This window comes from Pygoscelis adeliae, unplaced genomic scaffold (genome assembly GCF_000699105.1).
Source record: "Pygoscelis adeliae isolate BGI_AS28 unplaced genomic scaffold, ASM69910v1 Scaffold27, whole genome shotgun sequence".
NCBI classification, from domain to species: domain Eukaryota; kingdom Metazoa; phylum Chordata; class Aves; order Sphenisciformes; family Spheniscidae; genus Pygoscelis; species Pygoscelis adeliae.
This window is the reverse complement of record NW_008825410.1, coordinates 4,901,203-4,921,707: the sequence shown is the minus strand read 5'-3', so window position 1 is coordinate 4,921,707 and position 20,505 is coordinate 4,901,203. Positions and strand designations below refer to the sequence as shown.

The 20,505-nt window shown below is 38.0% G+C and overlaps 2 protein-coding genes across 2 annotated transcripts; one reads left to right on the top strand and one right to left on the bottom strand.

Annotated features, from left to right (window-relative positions):
• Positions 1–1,362: 1,362 nt before the first annotated feature.
• On the top strand, positions 1,363–10,524 carry ACBD7 (acyl-CoA binding domain containing 7). The gene is made up of 4 exons (XM_009330541.1): positions 1,363–1,513; positions 9,870–9,987; positions 10,097–10,159; positions 10,246–10,524. The coding sequence occupies exons 1-4, from the start codon at positions 1,502–1,504 to the stop codon at positions 10,317–10,319; spliced, it is 267 nt and encodes an 88-aa protein (XP_009328816.1). The 5' UTR covers positions 1,363–1,501; the 3' UTR covers positions 10,320–10,524.
• A 155-nt stretch (positions 10,525–10,679) lies between these two features.
• OLAH (oleoyl-ACP hydrolase) lies at positions 10,680–16,361 on the bottom strand. The gene is made up of 6 exons (XM_009330540.1): positions 16,232–16,361; positions 14,453–14,591; positions 13,740–13,839; positions 12,279–12,454; positions 11,280–11,365; positions 10,680–11,036 (listed from the first exon to the last, which is right to left on the bottom strand). Exons 1-6 carry the CDS (start codon positions 16,359–16,361, stop codon positions 10,903–10,905), a joined length of 765 nt encoding a protein of 254 aa, XP_009328815.1. The 3' UTR covers positions 10,680–10,902.
• Between the last annotated feature and the right edge of the window lie 4,144 nt (positions 16,362–20,505).

The window sequence follows — 20,505 nt, the reverse complement described above, 5'->3', positions numbered from 1 at the left end:
GGTGCGAGGCGGGCGCGGCTGCCCGGGAGGCCGCCCGCTGCCGGTCCCTGGGCTGCGGTCAGCACCGCATGGAGAAATAGCGCGTTGCCGTCTGATTAAAGGCGGCATTAAACTGCTGGTGCTGGGAGCCTGCACTTGGCGGGTCTCAGCGCAGGCTTGGCACTGGCGTTTTCTCATTTGGAGTGCTACCATAAATTGCTTTATAGGTGATAGTAGCTTTGTCGTACGTACGTACGTCATCTAATGAAGTCATGGCCAAGTCAACAGGTGCTTCACAGGGACTTTACAGCAACAGGGGCGTCTCTCGCTGCCGTTTAATACGCGATGTACTGTGCGCATACACCGTATTCTGTAACTAACAATAAGATGACAGGTAAGAACTGGTTACGTTCAGTGTGTCCCACAATCCGCCGTGAGCCATTAACAAATCTTTACAAACACATTCAGTTTCTTGATTCACCTTAGTGCACTACATGGTTGTGCGCAGCCTCTTGTACCTGAAGGAGCAGAGCATCCTCGCTTCGTGGTGTTGGAGGCGAGAGTTGATGGAGTTATTTTCGAATTTTTTTTAATCTCCTGTTATTTACTGAAATTTACTTGGTTTGTTTTCTTGTTAAGTCCTGGCTTAATTTAACCTGGACTTAAGTTGAGGGAAAACAGTCTTTTTACATGGCTTTATGGAAGTTAGTGGATTTAAAAATGCTGAAACATATAGTATTGTGATTAAACCATGCTCAAGAGTGATGAATATAAATATGTAGAGGCGTGAACATAATTTATGAATTGCTATAATAGATAAGCAGGGATGGATTTTTTTTTTCCTTTAATGGTTACAGTTGTAGGCTAGTTTATCAATTCAGTTAATATTCTTTTTTTTATCCTGCATTTAGTAGAGCAAAGAAAAAAACAGCATTCTCAAGGTATTTTGTGTGTGTAACTGCTCGCGTGTGGTATTCCTGGGATGACCTGCGTGTTTTTCAGAGTTGCAGCTGGAGGATGCGAGGTCCCAGGCAGGGCTGGGCATGGGCACGGGCACGGGCACGGGCAGGGGTTGCGGCGGAGGGAATAGCAATAACTGGGCTGGTTGCGGTTCAAATCACTCAAGAAATTTCCTTTTTCAAACAAATGGCTTGGAAATCTTGTTGTATCTCTGCTTTCAGGCTGGTGGCCTAATCCTCAGGGGTATGGAAACGAGCTCAGGCTTCCTGAAGAAACTAGTGTGGGCTTAATGCTTATTGCCCTCACCGTCCCTCCCCCGGCATTCGTAGCTGCTCGGTTGTCCCCGCAGGTCCCGACAGGCGCAGTGGGAGCGAGCCCCCGTGTCCTGCCCCGGCGTGGCTTTGCTGTGGCAGGCGAGCTGAGGTCACTCGTACCCAGCCCAACGCCCTCCGTGGAGCACGGCCCCCGCCGCCACGCTCGCGCCACAGGAGCTGAGAGGCAGAAGCGCCGCGTCCCCGCCGGAGAAGGAGTGAGGCCGTTCCCTGGGCATCCTCGCAGCATCATGACTCTCCAGGTAAGCAATTCGGCATCTGGTGAGACAGAGACGCAAGGAGAGGAGAGGGAGGGATGCATTGTCCATCTGTGCAATGCCGTGTTGGAGACAGCGATATTTCTTCAGCGTAAGGATTATTACTGCAAAATCAAGGTTACCTTTCCGAACAGGAAATTTGCCTAAGCCTTTGGAGGTTAAACAATGCATTACTTTTCGCAGATGGAGAGTGAGACACATGCTGCTTATTTTGAACTATCCATAGGTCACGTAATTTTTTGGAGCCTTAACCTGTTTAGAGCATGCATGAATTATTTTTCTTTACGTGTGTATCTGAGTTTGCTAGGACTGGATTGTGCATTGAAAGGTAGGTACATATTTATTTTTTTAGGATCTAGCTAGTTACTTGGAGCTATAAAAAGAGGAGGGAAAGTTCTAACACTGAAGCAGTGGTGTATGTGCATTTGGGAAGCATGAATAATTTTTAAGGGAGTTGTGCATTTTTTTTTAGGGTGTGTGCATCTTTGGAGTGGTACATTTTGATGGGCTTGTGTTTTGGTAGGAAAGCTTCTACTTTCTACCTTCTGGCTAGAGAGAGCTTCCTTCTACCTTCTCTCTGACTACAGATTTAAATAGTTCTTGAGGAAATTATCTTCATTGCTGGCATTTAGCCTCCTACCTTTGTAGTAAACTATGCATACTTCCCTTGTCTTGCCCATGCCCTGGTGGATTAGGCTGTTTTTCTTCATTAGGCTTTCTATTATCCCTTTCACTTCAAGATTTGCAAGCCCTTTTATCCCGGTCTCATTATAATGTCTGTCTCAGCTTGTTTAGCATGCGTGTTTTGCAAAGAGCGAGCAACATAATGCACTGACCTAGATGCAGGGAGTGTATTGCCAGTAGCTCAGCAATTTTCTTCTGAGCTGCAATTATGTCGAACGGCACAGAGGTTTCATTGTGGTATTCTACAGCTAAGAGGAAGAATCCTATTTCTTCAGTGGGTCGGAATTGCCAAATCCCAAACATAACACCACCTTTGTTTAATTAGTGATCACTGAGATTATAGGGGTTTTTTAATTCTGCCTTGAATTCACTCTAGAAAATAAATTTATTAGCCTGATGATTAAGCAATGAGCCATAAATAATTATTAGAAAGAGCTGAGTGCAGTATGATATGCCATTCCATTGCTGTATACAGTTGTACTTTCACGTAAAAATCAGTCGTTGAAATATTAACGATATCCTATGCATTCTGCATTAGACATGATAGAGTTTTTCTATCCACTGTCGCTTTGGTTGACAGCTACCATCCATATCCATAAAAATTCATTGAATCAAGCTGGGAATGAGGAGAAAATGAATAAAATACTGTTTTCGTCAGGGAGGCTGTAAAAGATCTGTAAGTTTTGCAAACTGGTAAAATATTCTGCCGTAAATGAAGAATTCATTCAAGCTTTTTTCTTTGCAAAAAGGGAGTATGTGATAATAGTCTGATGATTTGTGCATTTATCTTTAATGCATGTGTGTATGTGTATGTTTATGTCTGTATATACACTTATGCTTTTAATTTGAGGAATTAAAGGGAATTTTATCGACACATGATTAAAAGGAAATTATATTTTTATAGGCTGCTCCTAAGCATGTTGTGTAAGCAAGCAAATCCTAAGCAACAGTCTGTGCACAATGATTGGCTAGAGGGAGATGAAGAAAGAAATGTTTAGTATTTAAATTTCATTTCTGCATATTTCTTGCTGTGTAAGATACACATTTGCATACTTTTAGAACAGTATCTTGTGATACTTGCCTATAGATCCAAATAGAATAAAAGTATATGAAGATAAGAAGCTTATTAACTTAATGGTTTCTTTTCTTAATTTATTTTTTTGAGTTATCTTTTGTCTTGTACAAGTCTAACAACGCTTCTAGTTCACTCTTACTGGGAAGTTTAGATCAGAAAAATGATTCAAGGCATGCGGAAGATTTCCACTGACTTGAATGGTCCTTGTACGTCAGTGCTGGCAGAGGCTCACATGCAGTAGTGGACACAGTATAAAGATGAAGATAGAACTTATTTAAACTTTAATCAATTGTGGCAACTCAGTTATCTTTTATTGTTGATACCACTTCTTAATCTTACTGTTAACAGAGCATGAATGCTGCTTTTGTTTGTACGAGTATGGATAATATTACAAGATGTCTGTGATGTAGGAGTCAGTGATAGGTATAGTCAGGAATATCACTGGTGTTTGGATTAAGAATGAAATATTTATTTTAATAAAATATTACCTATAAAAGAAATCTTAAGAGTGGTGGGCCATCACATTTATTTTCGTAAGTAAACGTACATCCCTTTTATACATCTGTACCAACAGTGTGAGTGTAAATGCTTTGCTTTTAGGAGTGTCAAAGATATACGGTTCCAGTTTCTTTGGGACGTTGTTTTTAATTCAGTGATAAGTTAGTTGCGTCGCTGATTTTGTTTCCCTTCGTTGAGCGCTTCTCCATAATAAATGCTATACATCTATTAAAAATACTGTTGTTAGTGCATATGTGGACATGTGTTTTTGCATAATTAGACTACAGTTTTGATACCCGAGTACAAAACTCCTTCGTATCCTAATGCTGCGGTGTCTGAAACGCTGCGCAGCCGCGTGGCGTGTCTGCAGTGACTCTGGGGTAAGCCGGGATGTAAATTCAGAGCATGTGAGTTCCTCCGCAGTAAGTGCCCATGTCCTTGCTCCTGCCCTGAGGTAAGCACAAAGTGGAACAGGCCTATTCTCATGGAGGGGTAAGCTACCTATCTGTCAAGGTATATAGTGAGATAAAAAGTCATACAAACAGTCTCATAAGTGCTGTGAGTTCAGACTCCTGTTTAGCGACGTGTCCGTCCACCCCCGTGCTCCCAGGCTGACGGTGCCCATGCAATGTCTAAGGCACAGGGCAGTGCACTCCTGCCCCAAAGCCCTGAATTCTCTCCCTGTGGTGTTGGTGACTTGCTAGCCTCAAACGTGTGTGTTCACCTTTCTGGTTTTGCTTCTGAAAGGAAGGATAGTGATATTTCCTTACTTTCTATGGCCCTCGGCAATTTTTGGTGAAAAATTAAAAATCAGTTTAACATCTGAATTTGCTGAAGCATTTCAGGTGGTTGTAGGAAATTCAGGTACAGTTACCCTACAGAAGGAGAACAAGAGAAAATACCACATAAGAATAAAAATAAAGATTGTAAGGCTTTCATGAAAGCAAATATTAATATTACAAATATTAGGAATTCCTCACAGGGAGGACTTTATTACATTGCTTACAAGAAGCACACATGAGCTCTGGACGGTGATTAATAACTAAAGCACTATTTTTTTTCTTTTATGGCCAAAGGTACTTCTCTTCTGAACGTCTAAGTTAAGCCAAGGATTGAATGATGCATGATTCAAAATGTTTTTGTTTGCACCTAAGCTAGAAGCTATCAAAGCTATCATTTCTTGAGAAAGAATCGACTTCTCTAATCAAATTTGAGATTAGGGTTTTCTTGTTTGTACTGATTTTTCTTCTGTGGCATCAAGAACAAGTAGATGTAGAGAATATACAGTTTTAACATTAGTCTAACAACTGATCCTAAGGGAAACACTATTACAACTTGTACTGTAAACTTCATAAAGTCCAATGAAATTCTAATGCCAAAGCTTACAGAGTAATTAGGGGCAGTTTCTTTGTACTGTTCTTTACTTAATTGCTGTTCAGCAGATTCGGTATTTAAAGAAGAAATTAAATTATCTGAAATACCTGTCTGTAGCCACAGCTATTGCAACCGTGGCAGTCCAGCCATGATTACAAAGATTTTGCAGCAAGAATTCCTTAGGGATCAGGTCGTACTGCTGTGTGCATCATGAAAACTTGGCCAGCTGATAGAAGATTTCTGAAGGCTTATAATTTACTGATTTGACCTGAAATATAAAGATTTTCATTCTTGTATAATTACGTTCATAAAATGTTTCTATATTTAACTATTTCCTTTTAACATCCGCAATTTAAAGGGGTTTTAGAAGAACAAAAATTAATTGACTTGCACTTTGTGGCAAATGCTAAAACTGTGTCTCCTGACCTATACATTGAGATATTTCACCACCAGTAAGACAGCAAAACCATCCATTCGTGAATATACATATCTGAAGTTCTTATTTATAAGTACTGAATCTACATCAATATTAATGTCACTATGGCTAATTTAAAACATTAAATAGCTAAATTGCCAGCAATATTTGTTGTTCAGACCTGTCAGAAGATACAACTCCTGCTCCAAGGAGCTTATTACTTTAAGATAATTTCAAAATGCTCGTTTTATGGCAGTGAAGAGATACACCCTTGCTTTCAGACTACAAAATGCCACCCTATACAGGTTAGAAAAGGCCTCTCAATACTAGCATAACTTTACAAAACGGTCATTGCATATTGTGAAGGTTGAGGACTCCATGCACAATATTGTATACCTCCTAACATTCATGCAGTCCTGAAAAGCGTTTGCTATTAAGTGTCGTTTTCTCTCCCCGAGTTTCTTTCCTGTGGTAGGGGTCCCTCCCATTAATAAGCAAAAGGTGATCAGAGGTAAGGTACAGTTACAGAAAGAACAGAGGAAATCCTTAGACTTAGTTAGTTGGTAACAACTAGATGCTTTAATGATGCTTGAAGTGGTTTTGGGGAAACGTTTGCTTTTATTATTATTCAATTTAAATCATTAAGCTGCTAATAGGGCTACTTTTTAAATGGGACCCTCCATAGACTTTCCAAGATTTATTTACTTATACCAGTGTGACTATTTGTAGGGTACCACCTGTGGAATTTGTACTTTGTCAGGCTTCTAAGGGGAACATCAGGCAACTATTACTCTCTGTATCATTAACGTATTTGGGAGACATAGCCAAGAGCACTCGATTCTGCAAACAGGAGAAAGGTGGTATTGACTCTGACAGCTTGCAGCTCTCAGAAAAGCTGAATTTTACTTCAATGCAAAGAACAGGTTCTGCTCACATAGCATGTATGTAATTTGTGCAGTAATTGTGTATTACTGCAACTTCTGCCTGAAAGTTCAAGGATTTATTATCATGTAGACCACTTTTTTTTTTTTTTTTTTTACTCAGTTTAGCTGCAATTCAGAGTGAAGATTTTAGTTTGTGTTTAAAACAGAGCCAAACAAGCCCCTCAAATGTTACTTAAACTCTTTGATGAATTGGGACAGAAGACACTTTATGAAACGTTTAACAATTTACTCTTTCAACTGAGGTGAGAAAGCTTGTACTCCAGTTTTCTAGCCTTTCAGGAAAACAAATAATCAGGTTTCATATTTCTGACATTAAACTTTGCATAAGAAAATATTTACATTTTCTTTATCCAGAACAAAAAAGCAAAAGAGCTTTTGTTGTCTATATAATCCATTTTTAATTCTGATCCAAGCTGACTAAATCCAGTTACTTCAATTAAAGTAGTTCTCATGATCAGTTTAATTCCTGCTAGAATGCGGATTTTTTTTTTTTTTTAAGTAAACAATAGAGTATGTGGAGACAAAAAAAATGCTGAGAAAAGATGCTGTAATGTCATTTCAACATTATTGATTCAGCTTTTATATGTAGTCTGGAGCACGTGATTTTTGTTTTATCTAAATTACGTATGTAACATATTTTGTACGTTTTGGTTTTTAATTCTAGAAAAATCCTGTATTTGTCTTGCAGCACTCCCAAATATTGGGCTGGTTTAAAAAAAAAATCCAGTGTTTAGTTGGTCTTAAAAGAAATCAGACACAAAAAGTTGGACTTAAAACTTCATCTGTACCATGATTCTATGGTACAGTTGCATTTTATTAATATTGAGAATTATTTTTATTAAAACAGGAACAAATTGGGTAAGCATAGTTACATGTTTCCAGTCTATAAAGTTTTAGATTTAAGAATATAATATGGAAGTTACTTGATTTAGAATTTAATGCAGTAACTCTGCCAAATTGTATACTTTATCGAATGACCAAGTTTCAGAGCTTTAAGCGGACAAATGGCACTTGGAATCTGGTTAATTCTCAGTATTGTACTGAGTAAAGAATGATGGATCATTATATTCAAAATATCTCCACATAACAGCAGCATTTCTTAAACTTAAAACTAATAAAGACTGTTTTAACACCCTAGCTGTTTTCTGTACTCCTGCATCCACTACTGGGCATTTGGTTCTGGGAGGCCTTGGTGGGAACCTCCTGGAAACTTCTGTTTGTCAGTTATGCAAGCACTGAGGTTCTTGCTGAGTTGGAAGATTATTTGTTAACAAGCATCTGCATTGCTGCAGGATTTTTGTCTAAAGAGCTTTCCTCCCATTGCATTTTAAGGGTGCTGTAAGCTGGTCTAACTAGAGATGTGGATTATCATCGTGAACCCTTCTCACGTTTTGTGAATTTATAACTGCAGTTTAAAGAAAATTCAAGATTTATTTTTAATTGCTGTTTTGCAGGGAGCATTCATTTGCTAGAACACCCTTTTAATCATACATCATGATTTTTTTTTTAAAACATCCCTTTTAAATACACCTGTCCGTCTGCTGCACCTTGTTTCAACTCTGGTGTTACAGATGTACATCCTCCTGTGCTGAGCACTTTTGTTCTTAGAAGTCTTGTGCTTTCTCTTTATGGGTTTCAAATAGCAATTCAAAATTTTGCAAAAAATGAGAAATTCCTCAGAAGTTTGTATCTGGGAACTTTATTCACTGGCCAAACTCAATTTCCAGGCCAAAAAAAAAAAAAAGTGAATTCCATCTCAGGAGGCAGAGGTGACTCATTTGGTGGGAGAGTGGCCAGGTTTCTGTGCAGGAACGCTGCAGTGCACTCAGCTACCTGTCCTTACCCTCTTTCACCTGCTACTGCCGTCGTAACGCAGTCACCAGCTGATGTGTCCTTACATCAATGAATGTGTAGTTTCGTGATTCCATGAAGGGGCCTTTCTTTGAAGGAAGCTACTTGAGCATCAGTCTCTAATTAAATTCTTTTTCATTTTTCCTTCTTTGTATTCAAACTGGCCAGTATACTAGTTAGTATTTCAGTACAGAAATAACCTTTCTCTTGTACTTTCTCTCTGTTTAAATACAGAACGCAATAGTGAACCCAGCTCTCATGCGTTCTTGCTTATTTCTATCACCCAGTTCACCCAGCACAGTTGCTTGCCAAGGAGAAAGGCATCAATTAAGGAGACAAATCTGCATTAGGTTTTCTTGGTTTTAAAAAAAATCATCTTTCCTGTAACTAGAGAAAGGAAAAAGTGGTCTAAAGAAGCACAGTACAGACTGTTGAGGTAATGCCAGGGTCTCAGTTATTTAAACAGAGCCACAGCACTGATGCTGAAACCATTGTTGAATATATCTCTGATTTTAGCACAGAGTTGTAGGCTGGTTTTGTACATATTAAATGTATGTGTAATAGCACATCTTGCAGGATATACTGCGCTTCTGCAAATGCAGATCCAACTCAAAAGCTAAAATAATTATTGAAACCAGCATATAGCGTATTAAAGTGCCTGTACCTTTTTTGCATTATAGTAGTGCAGTGACCTGGCAGGTCTGTGGTCGCTGTACAAAATCTAGCTCTCTCTGAAATGTGCTGGGCATGAAACAGGATTCCAAACCCTATGCTAAAGTCCAGCCTGAGACCTAGTATATAGGGAGAATAACAGCTATAGCCTTGGGTTGATGTGAATGTGGGGTGCATGATGATGAAAGGAGTAAGTTTATACTTCACTCTCGTGCTCCGCTGTGTTTGAGAGTTGGGTGTTGAAGGTGGTCCTGGCAGCGGCACTGCTTATCTCTGTGAGGTACATCTGTGCCAACTGTTGGTCACCTACTGCACTGTCAGCAGAGAAGTGGAAATGAAGGGGGAAGTGGGCAGTACCCCTCAGAGGGTATTCGAGCTCTGCCGCTCGAGTCGACACCATGCAGTCAGGGCCAAAAGGATTCAGAGATTACTGCTGGGGTGTAAAGTTCAACGAAAGCCTTCATACCCCCAGTGTGACTGTGAAAGACATATACACTACTTTCATTGTATAGGCTGCTTGCATGAATATATCTGTAGATATTCTGACATTAGACAGTCTGTAATGGTTCCAAGCGTTTAGATGTAAAACTGTTGGAAAAAAGAAATATACTTATTTTAGCGGTGCTGACCCTATCAGCTAAGTAGGCTTAGTTCCCTTTCTAATAACTTACGGTTTTATTAAGCTTCTTTCATGGGAAAATGCCTAGACTTACCACTAAAGCCAAGTGAGTAACTGAGAGTATCTAATGATACTACTGTGCGTGCTATACTTAATGTTTTAAGCACACCCCTTGAGAGGAAAACTAACACTTTCTTTTCTTTCATCAGGCTGATTTTGATGGTGCTGCAGAAGATGTAAAAAAACTAAAAACAAGACCAACTGATGAAGAACTAAAGGAACTATATGGATTCTACAAACAGGCTACTGTTGGAGATATTAATATTGGTATTCCTATTCTTATATATGCCTCACATTTACTCCCATATCTTGATGAAATCAAGCAAATGTTATGTAAATCTGCATGATAATTAAAGGTATGCATTTATTTTGGCAGAATGTCCAGGAATGCTAGATTTGAAAGGCAAAGCCAAATGGGAGGCATGGAACCTGAAAAAAGGTGTTACACCAATTAAATTTACATCATGTAGTCATGCGTATAGGATGACAACTGAGGAAAGATAATGACTCCTACTTTCTTTTCAGGTTTATCAAAGGAGGATGCCATGAATGCCTATATCTCTAAAGCAAAAGCAATGGTAGAAAAATATGGGATCTAGAAAACTCAAAATAATTCCCACTAATAATTAACTCTTCAGTAGCTAATGAACTAACTCTGTTGAGAAAAATGCAATACTAACTCCTTATTGTGTAGTCTGACAGTAAAATGTTTTAAACATAAGCTGTTTGACTGTAAAGGGTATTTACATACATACTCTATTTTTAGATTGTATCTTATTCTAAATAAATTTGAACCTAATAAATTAAGATTTCCGTAAGAATTGTGGATTTTTGTGGGTATTAAATTATATTTAGCGTTTTTACAGGAACAGACAAATGGAAGCTCTAAAAGTAAAATAATACAACTGTCATTTTTTGCAAACAGGGTTGTGGAATGAAGTGAAGGGTTTGTGCACATGGGAGATGAGAAGAGGGAAAAGATGAAAACTTTTTTAAGACCCAAAGCCAATGTTTATTTTCAAAAAATCAGAAAAACTCCCCTTTTAAAGGATTACAGTGAAGATCTGGAGGAACAGAACAACTCTTAGGCATAACTGCATGCAATTGTACAGAAAGAATGATGACTTATGAAGTGTTGTAGACTAATGTTACACCTTCTGCCATTAAAATGGAAGGAAATACTCATAGACCAGCATTTTCTATACATCTTGTTATGTGTTTTGTCAAGAAAATTTCATTGGAGGGTTCCAGCAGATAAAAGTGACCTCCAGGAAGCTTGTAAAAGGAAATATCTCCACTTGTTAGATCATGCCAGGCTGAAAAAGATATTTAAAGTGTCAGAGAAATGTCAACTATTGTGGTCATTTTACATAACTATTTCAAAGTTATTATTTAATAATTATTTAAAAGCCCATATCAACTGTTTTGGTTCAAACATTGAGACTGCTTTGTTGATTTGTTTCATTTAAGGAGATAAAAGACTCTAGAAAACTCATTAACTGATTTGATACAACAGGAAAACGCTTAAGCATAAGAGGAAAACCATTTAAACGAAGTACCTTCTAAATCATGTGGTTTATCTTCAGAGCCATCAAAACAGGTAATATCACAAGAGAAGGGGATATTCCTTTCTGCCTTCTCAAAACTGTGAACATAAAAAGTAGTAATAAAACTTTCCGTAAGATAACCTATATTTGGGGTTTGCTTCCATGTACAAAATAGCTTTTTCTTTCTCCTCCAAAACGTAACAAACTTCAGGAATTAGATTGTGCAGAACATCAGGAGAAGGAATTACTGTATCTGTAAGATTCTTAGCTCCTTACCCTACTACAATTAGGTCTAAAAGTTTAAAGAAAGAATGACCCAATAGTTAGGAAAAAAAGAGCTTCAACCTGCAATTAAAATTCTCATCTACAACGAACAATTATGTCATCTGCTTATATTCGAGTTCTAATGTTTCAGGGCCTTATCAGCGTCAGGTTCCTGTGGCCAAAATGGGTCCCACATCTAAGAGTGTCCTTGTCTTTGCCAGGGTAAGAAACCTTAACCGCTCAGTTACGTGAGCTGTTGTGTAACGTCCAGCGGGGACATCAGTTAGGACAGGAGGAGCCGATCGCTCCCTAGATGCCTAGAACACAGGGATTCTTTGCTTCTGGTTGGGCTAGGGGGCCTTGGATCAGGAGGCTGAATGCAGTGATCCTGAAGCATGATCAGTTGAGCTTATTAGCCTCAGAACACAATAAAAGATGTGAGAACATTCCTTTAAGTGGCTACTAACTTTGGATCCTAAGTAGAACTGTAATTCTACCGTGACACGTTCACTACTGTAATAGCAGTAGTGGTTGCTACAGTAAGCAGTGTTTTCACCTAGGGCTTAAATACTAGAATATAAATGGAAAAGCACACAAAGGAGAAAACTATGTTTACTGTTTCATATTATTTTTATAACAGAAACGAGAACAAATTACAGAGAAAGAAAAAAGAAAACCTGAAATGATCAGACAGAAGTAAAACTGTAAAATACAAATATAAATGTAATACAAAATTGTAAAACTTACGAAAATGTCTGAAGAACTCTAAGGTCTTCTCTGAAAGTAAGTATCAGATGTTTCTTAATGTCTTCATTTTGCAGAAGCTCAGAAGGAGTTCCTCCTAAAATTTGTATATATGTAAGAATGTCTTCATCTTCTGTATCATATATGGGTATGCTTTTGATTGGAAGAAATGCTTCAGACTGTCAGCACCAGACAAAACAGATCAGGTGTTGTAGATAATATTCTTTAAATAATATTTTCATTAAGAATTGTTATAGTAAAAAAGTACAATGATTCTCTGTCTCCAAAATACAATGGCTGATTAGTTTAACATCCACAGAGAATACTTCTTGGAAAGGGTTAGTAGACTGTGTTTGCTGAAAATACAGATTATGAGTGAGCCAAGTACCCTCAAGGTCTGAAACTTCCGCAGACAAATAACCATTAATTTAATTTTGTTCAAAGTTTGACTCTCACTACTGAAATCCAACTAATAAAATATTTAAGAGAACGAAAAGCCTAGCAGTGGACACAAATCCAACTAATGTAGGACTGGAGAGACCAACCGATTATGGAAATTTGCAGGAATAATAATTGCTTCTATGAAGTACTAGCTCGTACTCAGGATGGCTGAGAAGCCCCAGAAACAGAAGAATGGAAATAGCAAATGCTGACTGAGGACAGGAAGACTGGGAAAAAGCCACTTCACTGTTGTTTTCCTGAGAAAGACTAGCAGAACCACCAGAACCTCAGAAGGAACTGAGGACAGATTAAAAAGCCAACAAAGAATGAGGAGGGAAAGAAATAAATGGACAAATCATAGAATCATTAAGGTTGGAAAAGACCTCTAAGATCATCGAGTCCAACCGTCAACCCAACACCACCATGCCCACTAAACCATGTCCCTAAGCGCCGCATCTACACGTCTTTTAAATACTTCCAGGGATGGTGACTCAACCACTTCCCTGGGCAGCCTGTTCCAATGTTTAACCACTCTTTCAGTAAAGAAATTTTTCCTCGTGTCCAATCTAAACCTCCCTTGGTGCAACTTGAGGCCATTTCCTCTCGTCCTGTCACTAGTTACTGAGGGGTGGTGCAGGAGGTTTATGAAAAACTGGATTAAGGCAGTTATTTCACATGTTACAGAGTAGGGAGTGGCACTTCATATTTTGTTTTGATTACTTTTAAATATTAAGCCAAAGGCCATAGTAAATAATACAGTATTCAAAAAAGGTAGCATTAGCCTCAGGAGACTGTTGTCCCTAGGCTAAGGTTAGTAGCAGTGAATATTCTGTAACGTGAAATTCTCCGTCCGCCTCAGAATTAATTTCCTCCAAGAAAACAGAACATTTTTCTGCATGCATTCAGAAGCAATGCTTGTTTTGTATTAAAGTCACTCTGCATACCATACTGTAAAATGTTATTTTTACTCTTCGTAGCTAATACACTGTTTTGTTTCGTACTATTAATGATTCTGTAACTTACGTGTGGGGCATGTGCCCCTGATACAAAAAGATGGATCGGCTCTAGTCCATACTTTTCTTTCAAGTGTAGAGCAACTGCAAAACTAATGTAAGATCCAAAACTGCAGCAAAAAGAGAAATTAAAGCGAAGTAAGCAAAAACATATGTAAAACCAGGGAAATTTAAACATAATTTGAATTTCAGTGCTAACTGGCTATCTTGAACAGTTACTGAAACTATATATGACATGTGAATTATAGTGATATTAGCTAATTGACGTGAAATGTATTCCTATACAGTCCAGTTTTACAAATCAGACCTTTTTCTAATCTCTCTTTCTTTTAGCAGTCTCCTTAATTTGCAGTAAGAACAGTTATTTTGAATACTTGAGACTAAGTGATCTTCAAAATCTATGTGTTTTATGAATGGTTTACCCTCTGCATTCATACAGAGCAAGCACTAACACAAATATTAACACTAAACACAATTATAATTTATCAGTGTAAAAAAAAATAAAAATGAAACACAACACTGCCATTTTTAGAAGACATTGTGCCTGCAGTAATAAACAAATAACCAGAGTCTTTGAGATCAACAGCATGTTTTAGGACAAAAGACCTTTGCAGAAGTGTATTTTCCTAAAGTTTTTGCAAATACAGGCAAGTAACTATCTACTCCTAGAGTTCAAAGAGAAAGCTCCTTCACCAGGGTATCTAAAAATGTATGTATTTTTACCTGTGACCAAAAAATGCAAATGGTTTTTCTTGCAATTCTTTTAACAAAACACTTGTAATTTCATTAACTACGGTTGTCATGTCTTTTGCAAAAGGCTCCTTAAGACGAGATTCTCTTCCAGGAAGCCTTACAGAGGACACTGCAGAAGAGGTGGAGGAAGGGAGGGAAAAGAATTATAGTTATTTCAAATAGAAACAATAAAATAATTTTAATTAAATTCTTTTAATCTATTCTGCAGAATATATAGATTATTTAAATTAATCCTTCTTACAGTTGATGCAGTGTATTTGCTATTGTTATTACCGTCTTTTAAGCCTGTGAGAGATTACATTTCCATCCCTTCCTTTACTCACAAATGTTGCCTCTCCAATTGATCTGATTGATAAATGCCTTGGATCGTAAATCCACAAGGTCCTGATCTCAGCTGAGGTTTCAAAGCAACTTTATTACAGTTTGTATTTATAACAACCACAAATTCATTAATTTCAATAATACTAAGTTTGAGGGTTGTGTAAAATATATCCTTTCAAGGGCAGCATTAGAAAGTTAAACTATATTAGAATTGCACGGTCCCTGTTTTCTTCTTTGCAGGCTCTTCAGCACTGCACAAAGTAAAATGTGGAATCGTAGTATAAATTGATGGCAATTTATATTTATATGGAAGGGCATATTACATGCTTTTATTATATTCCTTTCAAAATTGGGGATGTTCCTCTCACTGTTTAGAGAAAGTAAGGAATGAATAGATCAGAAAAAAATGTTGATTTTCTAAAATCTCCTTGACATCACGCACACTGCCAAACTCATATGGAAGTAATGGGTCAGACACAAAGTATTTTAGAAGAGGTTAGAATAAACCACTACCTAATACCATAGATAGCAGTACAGAAATGCTTGCATCTTCTATACTTCCTTTCTGCACAAAACATCTCTGAAAGAGCATGCTGCACCCTGATTTTATTCATCTGTGTCTGCAGTTGCTCCTAGGCCATCTCCTTAGTAACTTTGCTGGAAGTAGTTCCAGTGGACAAAAGCTTTTTTTTCTTTTTTTTTTTTATTTCAAGGAAAATTTGATGGGATTTGTGCAACTGTTTACAGAAAGCATACAAGCATTTAGAGGACTGGTACAATTGCAATGGCAACGTTCTCTATATATGCTAAATTTTTTTTTTCTTTGTGCAAAGTCTGGAAAACGGCCTTGGTTCCTCTTCAAATAGTTCAGCAACGGATCTTTTTTGTGCTGATATAGCCTGATAGCAATGAGAATTACTTCGCACTGTAACTAAATGTCATTTCACTGTTATAAATCCATAGTTTAAACTTCAGTTTTGATACAAGGAGCGCAAAACCATGCAAACACGCTGGGTAACAGAAATTCATTCTGTGCAGTCTCTCAACATTAAAAATAGTTCTCATATCTTCACTGTTAACCTTGCTGATGCCTTTTTTTTAACATACTAACAATATGCCAGTGTATTGCTGTTTCTGAATCATACCAATAGTTTCTGAAGCAGTCAAGCATACTATAATCTTGTGAAATTTAGCTCTGAGGCTATAACTTTTTAACCTAGTCAAATATAATTTGATCCAAGGTGGCACAGAAACTTAGTAAACTCGGCACCCTAATGGAATGCTAATTCCTAATGGAATTCCTTTCTGGATAACACCCATTGGAAAAAGATTGCAGTGCTTTCAAGAACACTGTATTCCATTCAAAAATCTGGCTACCGTGTATTTCAAACTTGCTTAACTTCTGCTTTAACTACACAAATGACTAACCTTCAATTGAGCTGCTGAAGAGTTTGCCCCATTGAGCAAGCTGAGAAGTTCCACCTCCAGCCCACGGAAAACAAATCAGCCTACAGAGAGCATTTGGCCTTTGGTATAGACAAGCAACCAGCTTCTCCATTCCTAAAAAAGACCCCATGAAAACAACACATCATTCTAGAACAAGATTCTTCAGGTATAGGAAAATTAGAGTGAATTAAGTCTAATTTGAAACAATGGGCTGCAATATTTTCTGTCATCAGAACTGCTTGTGCTACAACAACCTGTTAGATACGAGATAATCATCACGCAACAGTGGAAACCAGTTCTGCTTTTATAAATGGTGATGGAATAGTACTGGGCAACACCCTTGGTTAATACTTTCTCCTATTTGAGTCACTGACCACAAAGAACGTAACAAGCAGCAAAATAAATTGACATGGGATTTCAGGATGACTATTTAAAAACTCAGACTTTTAGAACATACACAAAAATATAAGGTCCATCTAAAGACCTAGAAAACATAAGGACCACCTACTTCAATATTCTCTCTACTATAGTGGATGTCTAGGGACGCAGTTTCTTTATATACAGGAAACATCTATGAATTTCTCTTTCATGTATTTATCCTGTCTCCTCTTAAATTCCTATGAACAGTTAGCATCTACAACATCCTCTTGCAATGAGTTGCACAGCTCTACTATCTGTTGCATAAAGAATTATCTCCTTTTTTGATTTTAATCCAACTCCTACAACTTCATTTGATGGCCACAGGGTAGTATGGTAAAGAAAGTGAATGGCGCATCTCTCGGGATTTGCCGCTGAGCATTTCTGAGATCTTCTCTCACATTCTCTCTTCCCTCAGCCAGCTCTTTTTCTTGAATGAAAAGGCCTGGTTTGCTTAGGTATCCCTCATATGGCAGTGCTTCCATACTCATAACCGTCATCGCTGCCCATTTCTGGACTTTTTCTAATTTTGTTATATCCTTTTTGAGATGGTGGAGTAACCAGAGCCACATTCAGCTTTATCACAGCAACTTTAGTATTTTTGTTTACTGAGTGACAGAAGTAACAGCTGAAGCAAGATTTATAACTACTCCTTCCTTTTTGCTGAGAAGGAAAAATAGCGTCAAAGATGCCAACTGCATCGTCTCTAGCGTCAGATACTGTCTTTACTGTCCGAAGAAAAAAGCAATTCTCAACCATTTTTATTCTCCTTTCCCAATTTTCTTGTCCTTTATTTTTGCTGATTACATTTGTGGACATAAGCACTAAAGTGACATCCTACGACTTACAGCGTATCAGGCTGTGTTCTGTCAAAAGAACCTGGGAACACAGTGTGCAACAGAAATACCCGGTAAAGATAAACTAATTAGAAGCAATAGTGATACAGAATTTAAAAAAAAATGTTTTCTGCAACCATTAGAATAAAGTCACATGTTCTTGTTAAAAAGACTGAAAAAGTAGTAATTAGGAGATAACAAGCAGCAAAATTCCATTTCCAAAATGCTGAAACTCGTTACAGGTATTATTTCTCGGTGTGAATATAGCTCAGTATATGCAAGGGCTGATTCATCATAAAATACACCTATATGCCTAGATGCAGTCTTTTCCACCTGCACAAAAAGCTTAAGAAATGCAACCGGATCAGAACAGGCAGCAATTCATACCTGTTTTAAAACAACGTAATGCAAGCAAGATGGAAGAAAATCTACCCAAATGTTGTTGTGGCTAAAATTTTCTTGATTTTCACGTATGTTTAAACTAGAAATTTTGTCAACATTTGTTAAGAATCAGTTAAAAGAAACTGTAAGAACAGCAAGCCAAACAAACTTCTATCAAAAATCAATGGGCAGATGATGTGAGCTTAAAAATAGCTGAAGGATAGTGGAACCAGTGCTGCAGAAGACGTAATTCTTCTGGTAGGTTCATTTAGCATCAGTGCCATTAGTCCCATTTACACAGTCACTTCTTCCACAAAAAGGCACAAAAACTCAAACATTTCTGAAGCCGGTGTTTTAACTTAACAGTCAAGCAAGAAAAGAAAAATCTCTTCTCAAACTGATTCCAAAGGTGATACAAAAATTTCAAGCATGATAAAGAAGCGCATTTAGTCAAAGTCCTTAAACTATTTAAAGATACGTTACCAGTCACTGAGACTCTCACACTTTCTACTCATACAGGTTTATTCCATCACCATGCAGCTTACTTTAGATGCCAATACCTGAACAGTTGGGAAGACCACCGGTGCCAGGAAATGACAGCTCGAGGGTAGAATCCACCTCTCAGCGCTGCACAGCAAGAAGCAGGAATCAGAATTTGTATGTATCAGCAGATTTGGGAGCAAAGCCAGCCTTGCAGGAGAGGAGGGGATGTGCATCCAGGTGGCACAGCCGCCTGCTTTAAGTCTTTTCTAGGCTTAAGGGGAGGAGCCCACACCCCAGAAGAAAGGCAGGGACTGAAGCACACAGCATCCCAAAAGGGAGGCAGAAGCATCATGTGTTGGGCATGACACACAGCATTTGGCAGCAATATAAGGAAGGTGTGCCACATCAAGCCCAGCAATTTAAGAAGCACAGGTTAACATGCCCATGGCAGTATAGAAGTTGTAGCAGTTTTAATACAAGGAGGCCCACAACCTCACTGAAGAAAAAGCCTGCATAAAGTATAACCAAGAAAAGCCAGCCTTTTGTAAGAACTATAGTCAAAAGTATAGCGCTCACACCTCTGCTAGACAGTTTTGTAGCGGTCTGAAAATGTTAATGTAGAAGACCATCACCTGATTTGAATAAAACACTGCATTTAGTTAGTAGGGCAGCTATAATTTCTACAAGCTGGAAGCCATAGCAGTGCATGAACAACACACTGTGGTTACATATGATGATTTTATATTATCTGCTATGTTGTGCTCCTGGGGACCAGATGTTATCAGCAACCTAAAAACACCAGTATATTTTGTAACTGCATTTGTAGTACTAGGAATATTGGCTGCTTTTTTTTTTTTTTTAGCATTACTCTACCAAAAATATCGGTAACAGTAAATAAAAAATAAAAATACTCAAAAGCAGTGACCAAAACTAAGGAACCTGAGTGCCAAAATGGGTTCTGATGCTTAACCTGAGACACATAAGCTGGACTACTTTGTTCTTCATTCTTCTACATTTCTCTTCATCATTTCTAGGAAACTGAAAAATCTGTGGTGTTAAGAGAAAAGCCTGCCTGTTGACCTAGCCAGTCAGTGAGCACTGCTCCTTTCCCAAATAGGTCTGCAGTCTTCTTACTCACTTCTGATTCCTGCTTTCCTGGGGAACCCTAAATCAACCCTTCTGACTGCAGCAGCTTCCGTGGGAAGACGCGGGCTCCACAGTGAAGGCTGGTCCCGGGCCCTTCAGCTACCACTTCCATATGGTGGCAAAAGTGGAAACTGTTGCTAAGGCTTCTTTCACAGTACTTTTATGTTGTAATTATTATGAAGTAAGATGAGGCACACCTATGTTTGGAAGGTGCACAATTTAAAGCAGCTTATACTGGCTAGTCCTGACCTGTACTATTGTGCCCAATACTGCTTCTCCACATGATGTATCTGCTATCAGAGGTATTTGATTCTAAGGTACAATTTATAATAAAGCACCTAATATGCTTTATTTATTCCTACCTCAAATTGTGCCAACTATAAAATCTGACACCCAATGTTAATGTTATGAAAGCCAGCTGTTATAAACATCAGGCCCACAAATAATGTTCCTAAAAGCAATAAAATACTACCAGAAACAATTATTTCCTAACTAAGGCTGAAAATAAAGTAGGTTAAGAATAAGATTTTGAAAGTACAGCATTAATCAAATAGCATGGTATTTCCTTAAAAATAATGAATTATAAATTGTGTGTGTTGGTTGTTTTTGTCTGCCTTCTAATTTTTTTTTTCGGTATCAAAGGACTAGAAATTTATTGGTTTTCATATGAAAAATTAATATTTTCACAAATTAAGTAGTTCAAGGAGATGCCACTGTCAACCAAAATTATGTTTGCCATTTCCAGGGCTGAAGGTAAAGGAGGGCTTTACAGAACCAACTTTGCCAACTCAGTACTAGAATAGAATAGAATAGAATAGAATAGAATAGAATAGAATAGACTATTTCAGTTGAAAGGGACCTACAACGATCATCTAGTCCAACTGCCTGACCAATTCAGGGCTGACCAAAAGTTAAAGCATATTGTTAAGGGCATTGTCCAAATGCCTCTTAAACACTGACAGGCTTGGGGCATTGACCACCTCTCTAGGAAGC

What these genes read in the sequence shown, in the direction of transcription:
- ACBD7 (XM_009330541.1), top strand. An exon ending in TGTTGGAGATATTAATATTG is followed by an intron (nt 9,988 to 10,096) that starts GTATTCCTATTC and finishes TTATTTTGGCAG; the next exon opens with AATGTCCAGGAATGCTAGAT. An exon ending in GGCATGGAACCTGAAAAAAG is followed by an intron (nt 10,160 to 10,245) that starts GTGTTACACCAA and finishes CTTTCTTTTCAG; the next exon opens with GTTTATCAAAGGAGGATGCC.
- OLAH (XM_009330540.1), bottom strand. Translation starts at nt 16,361, where the DNA reads ATGGAGAAGCTGGTTGCTTGTCTATACCAAAGGCCAAATGCTCTCTGT. An exon ending in TTTGCATTTTTTGGTCACAG is followed by an intron (nt 13,840 to 14,452) that starts GTAAAAATACAT and finishes TTTTTGCTGCAG; the next exon opens with TTTTGGATCTTACATTAGTT. An exon ending in CAGGGGCACATGCCCCACAC is followed by an intron (nt 12,455 to 13,739) that starts GTAAGTTACAGA and finishes TGGTGCTGACAG; the next exon opens with TCTGAAGCATTTCTTCCAAT.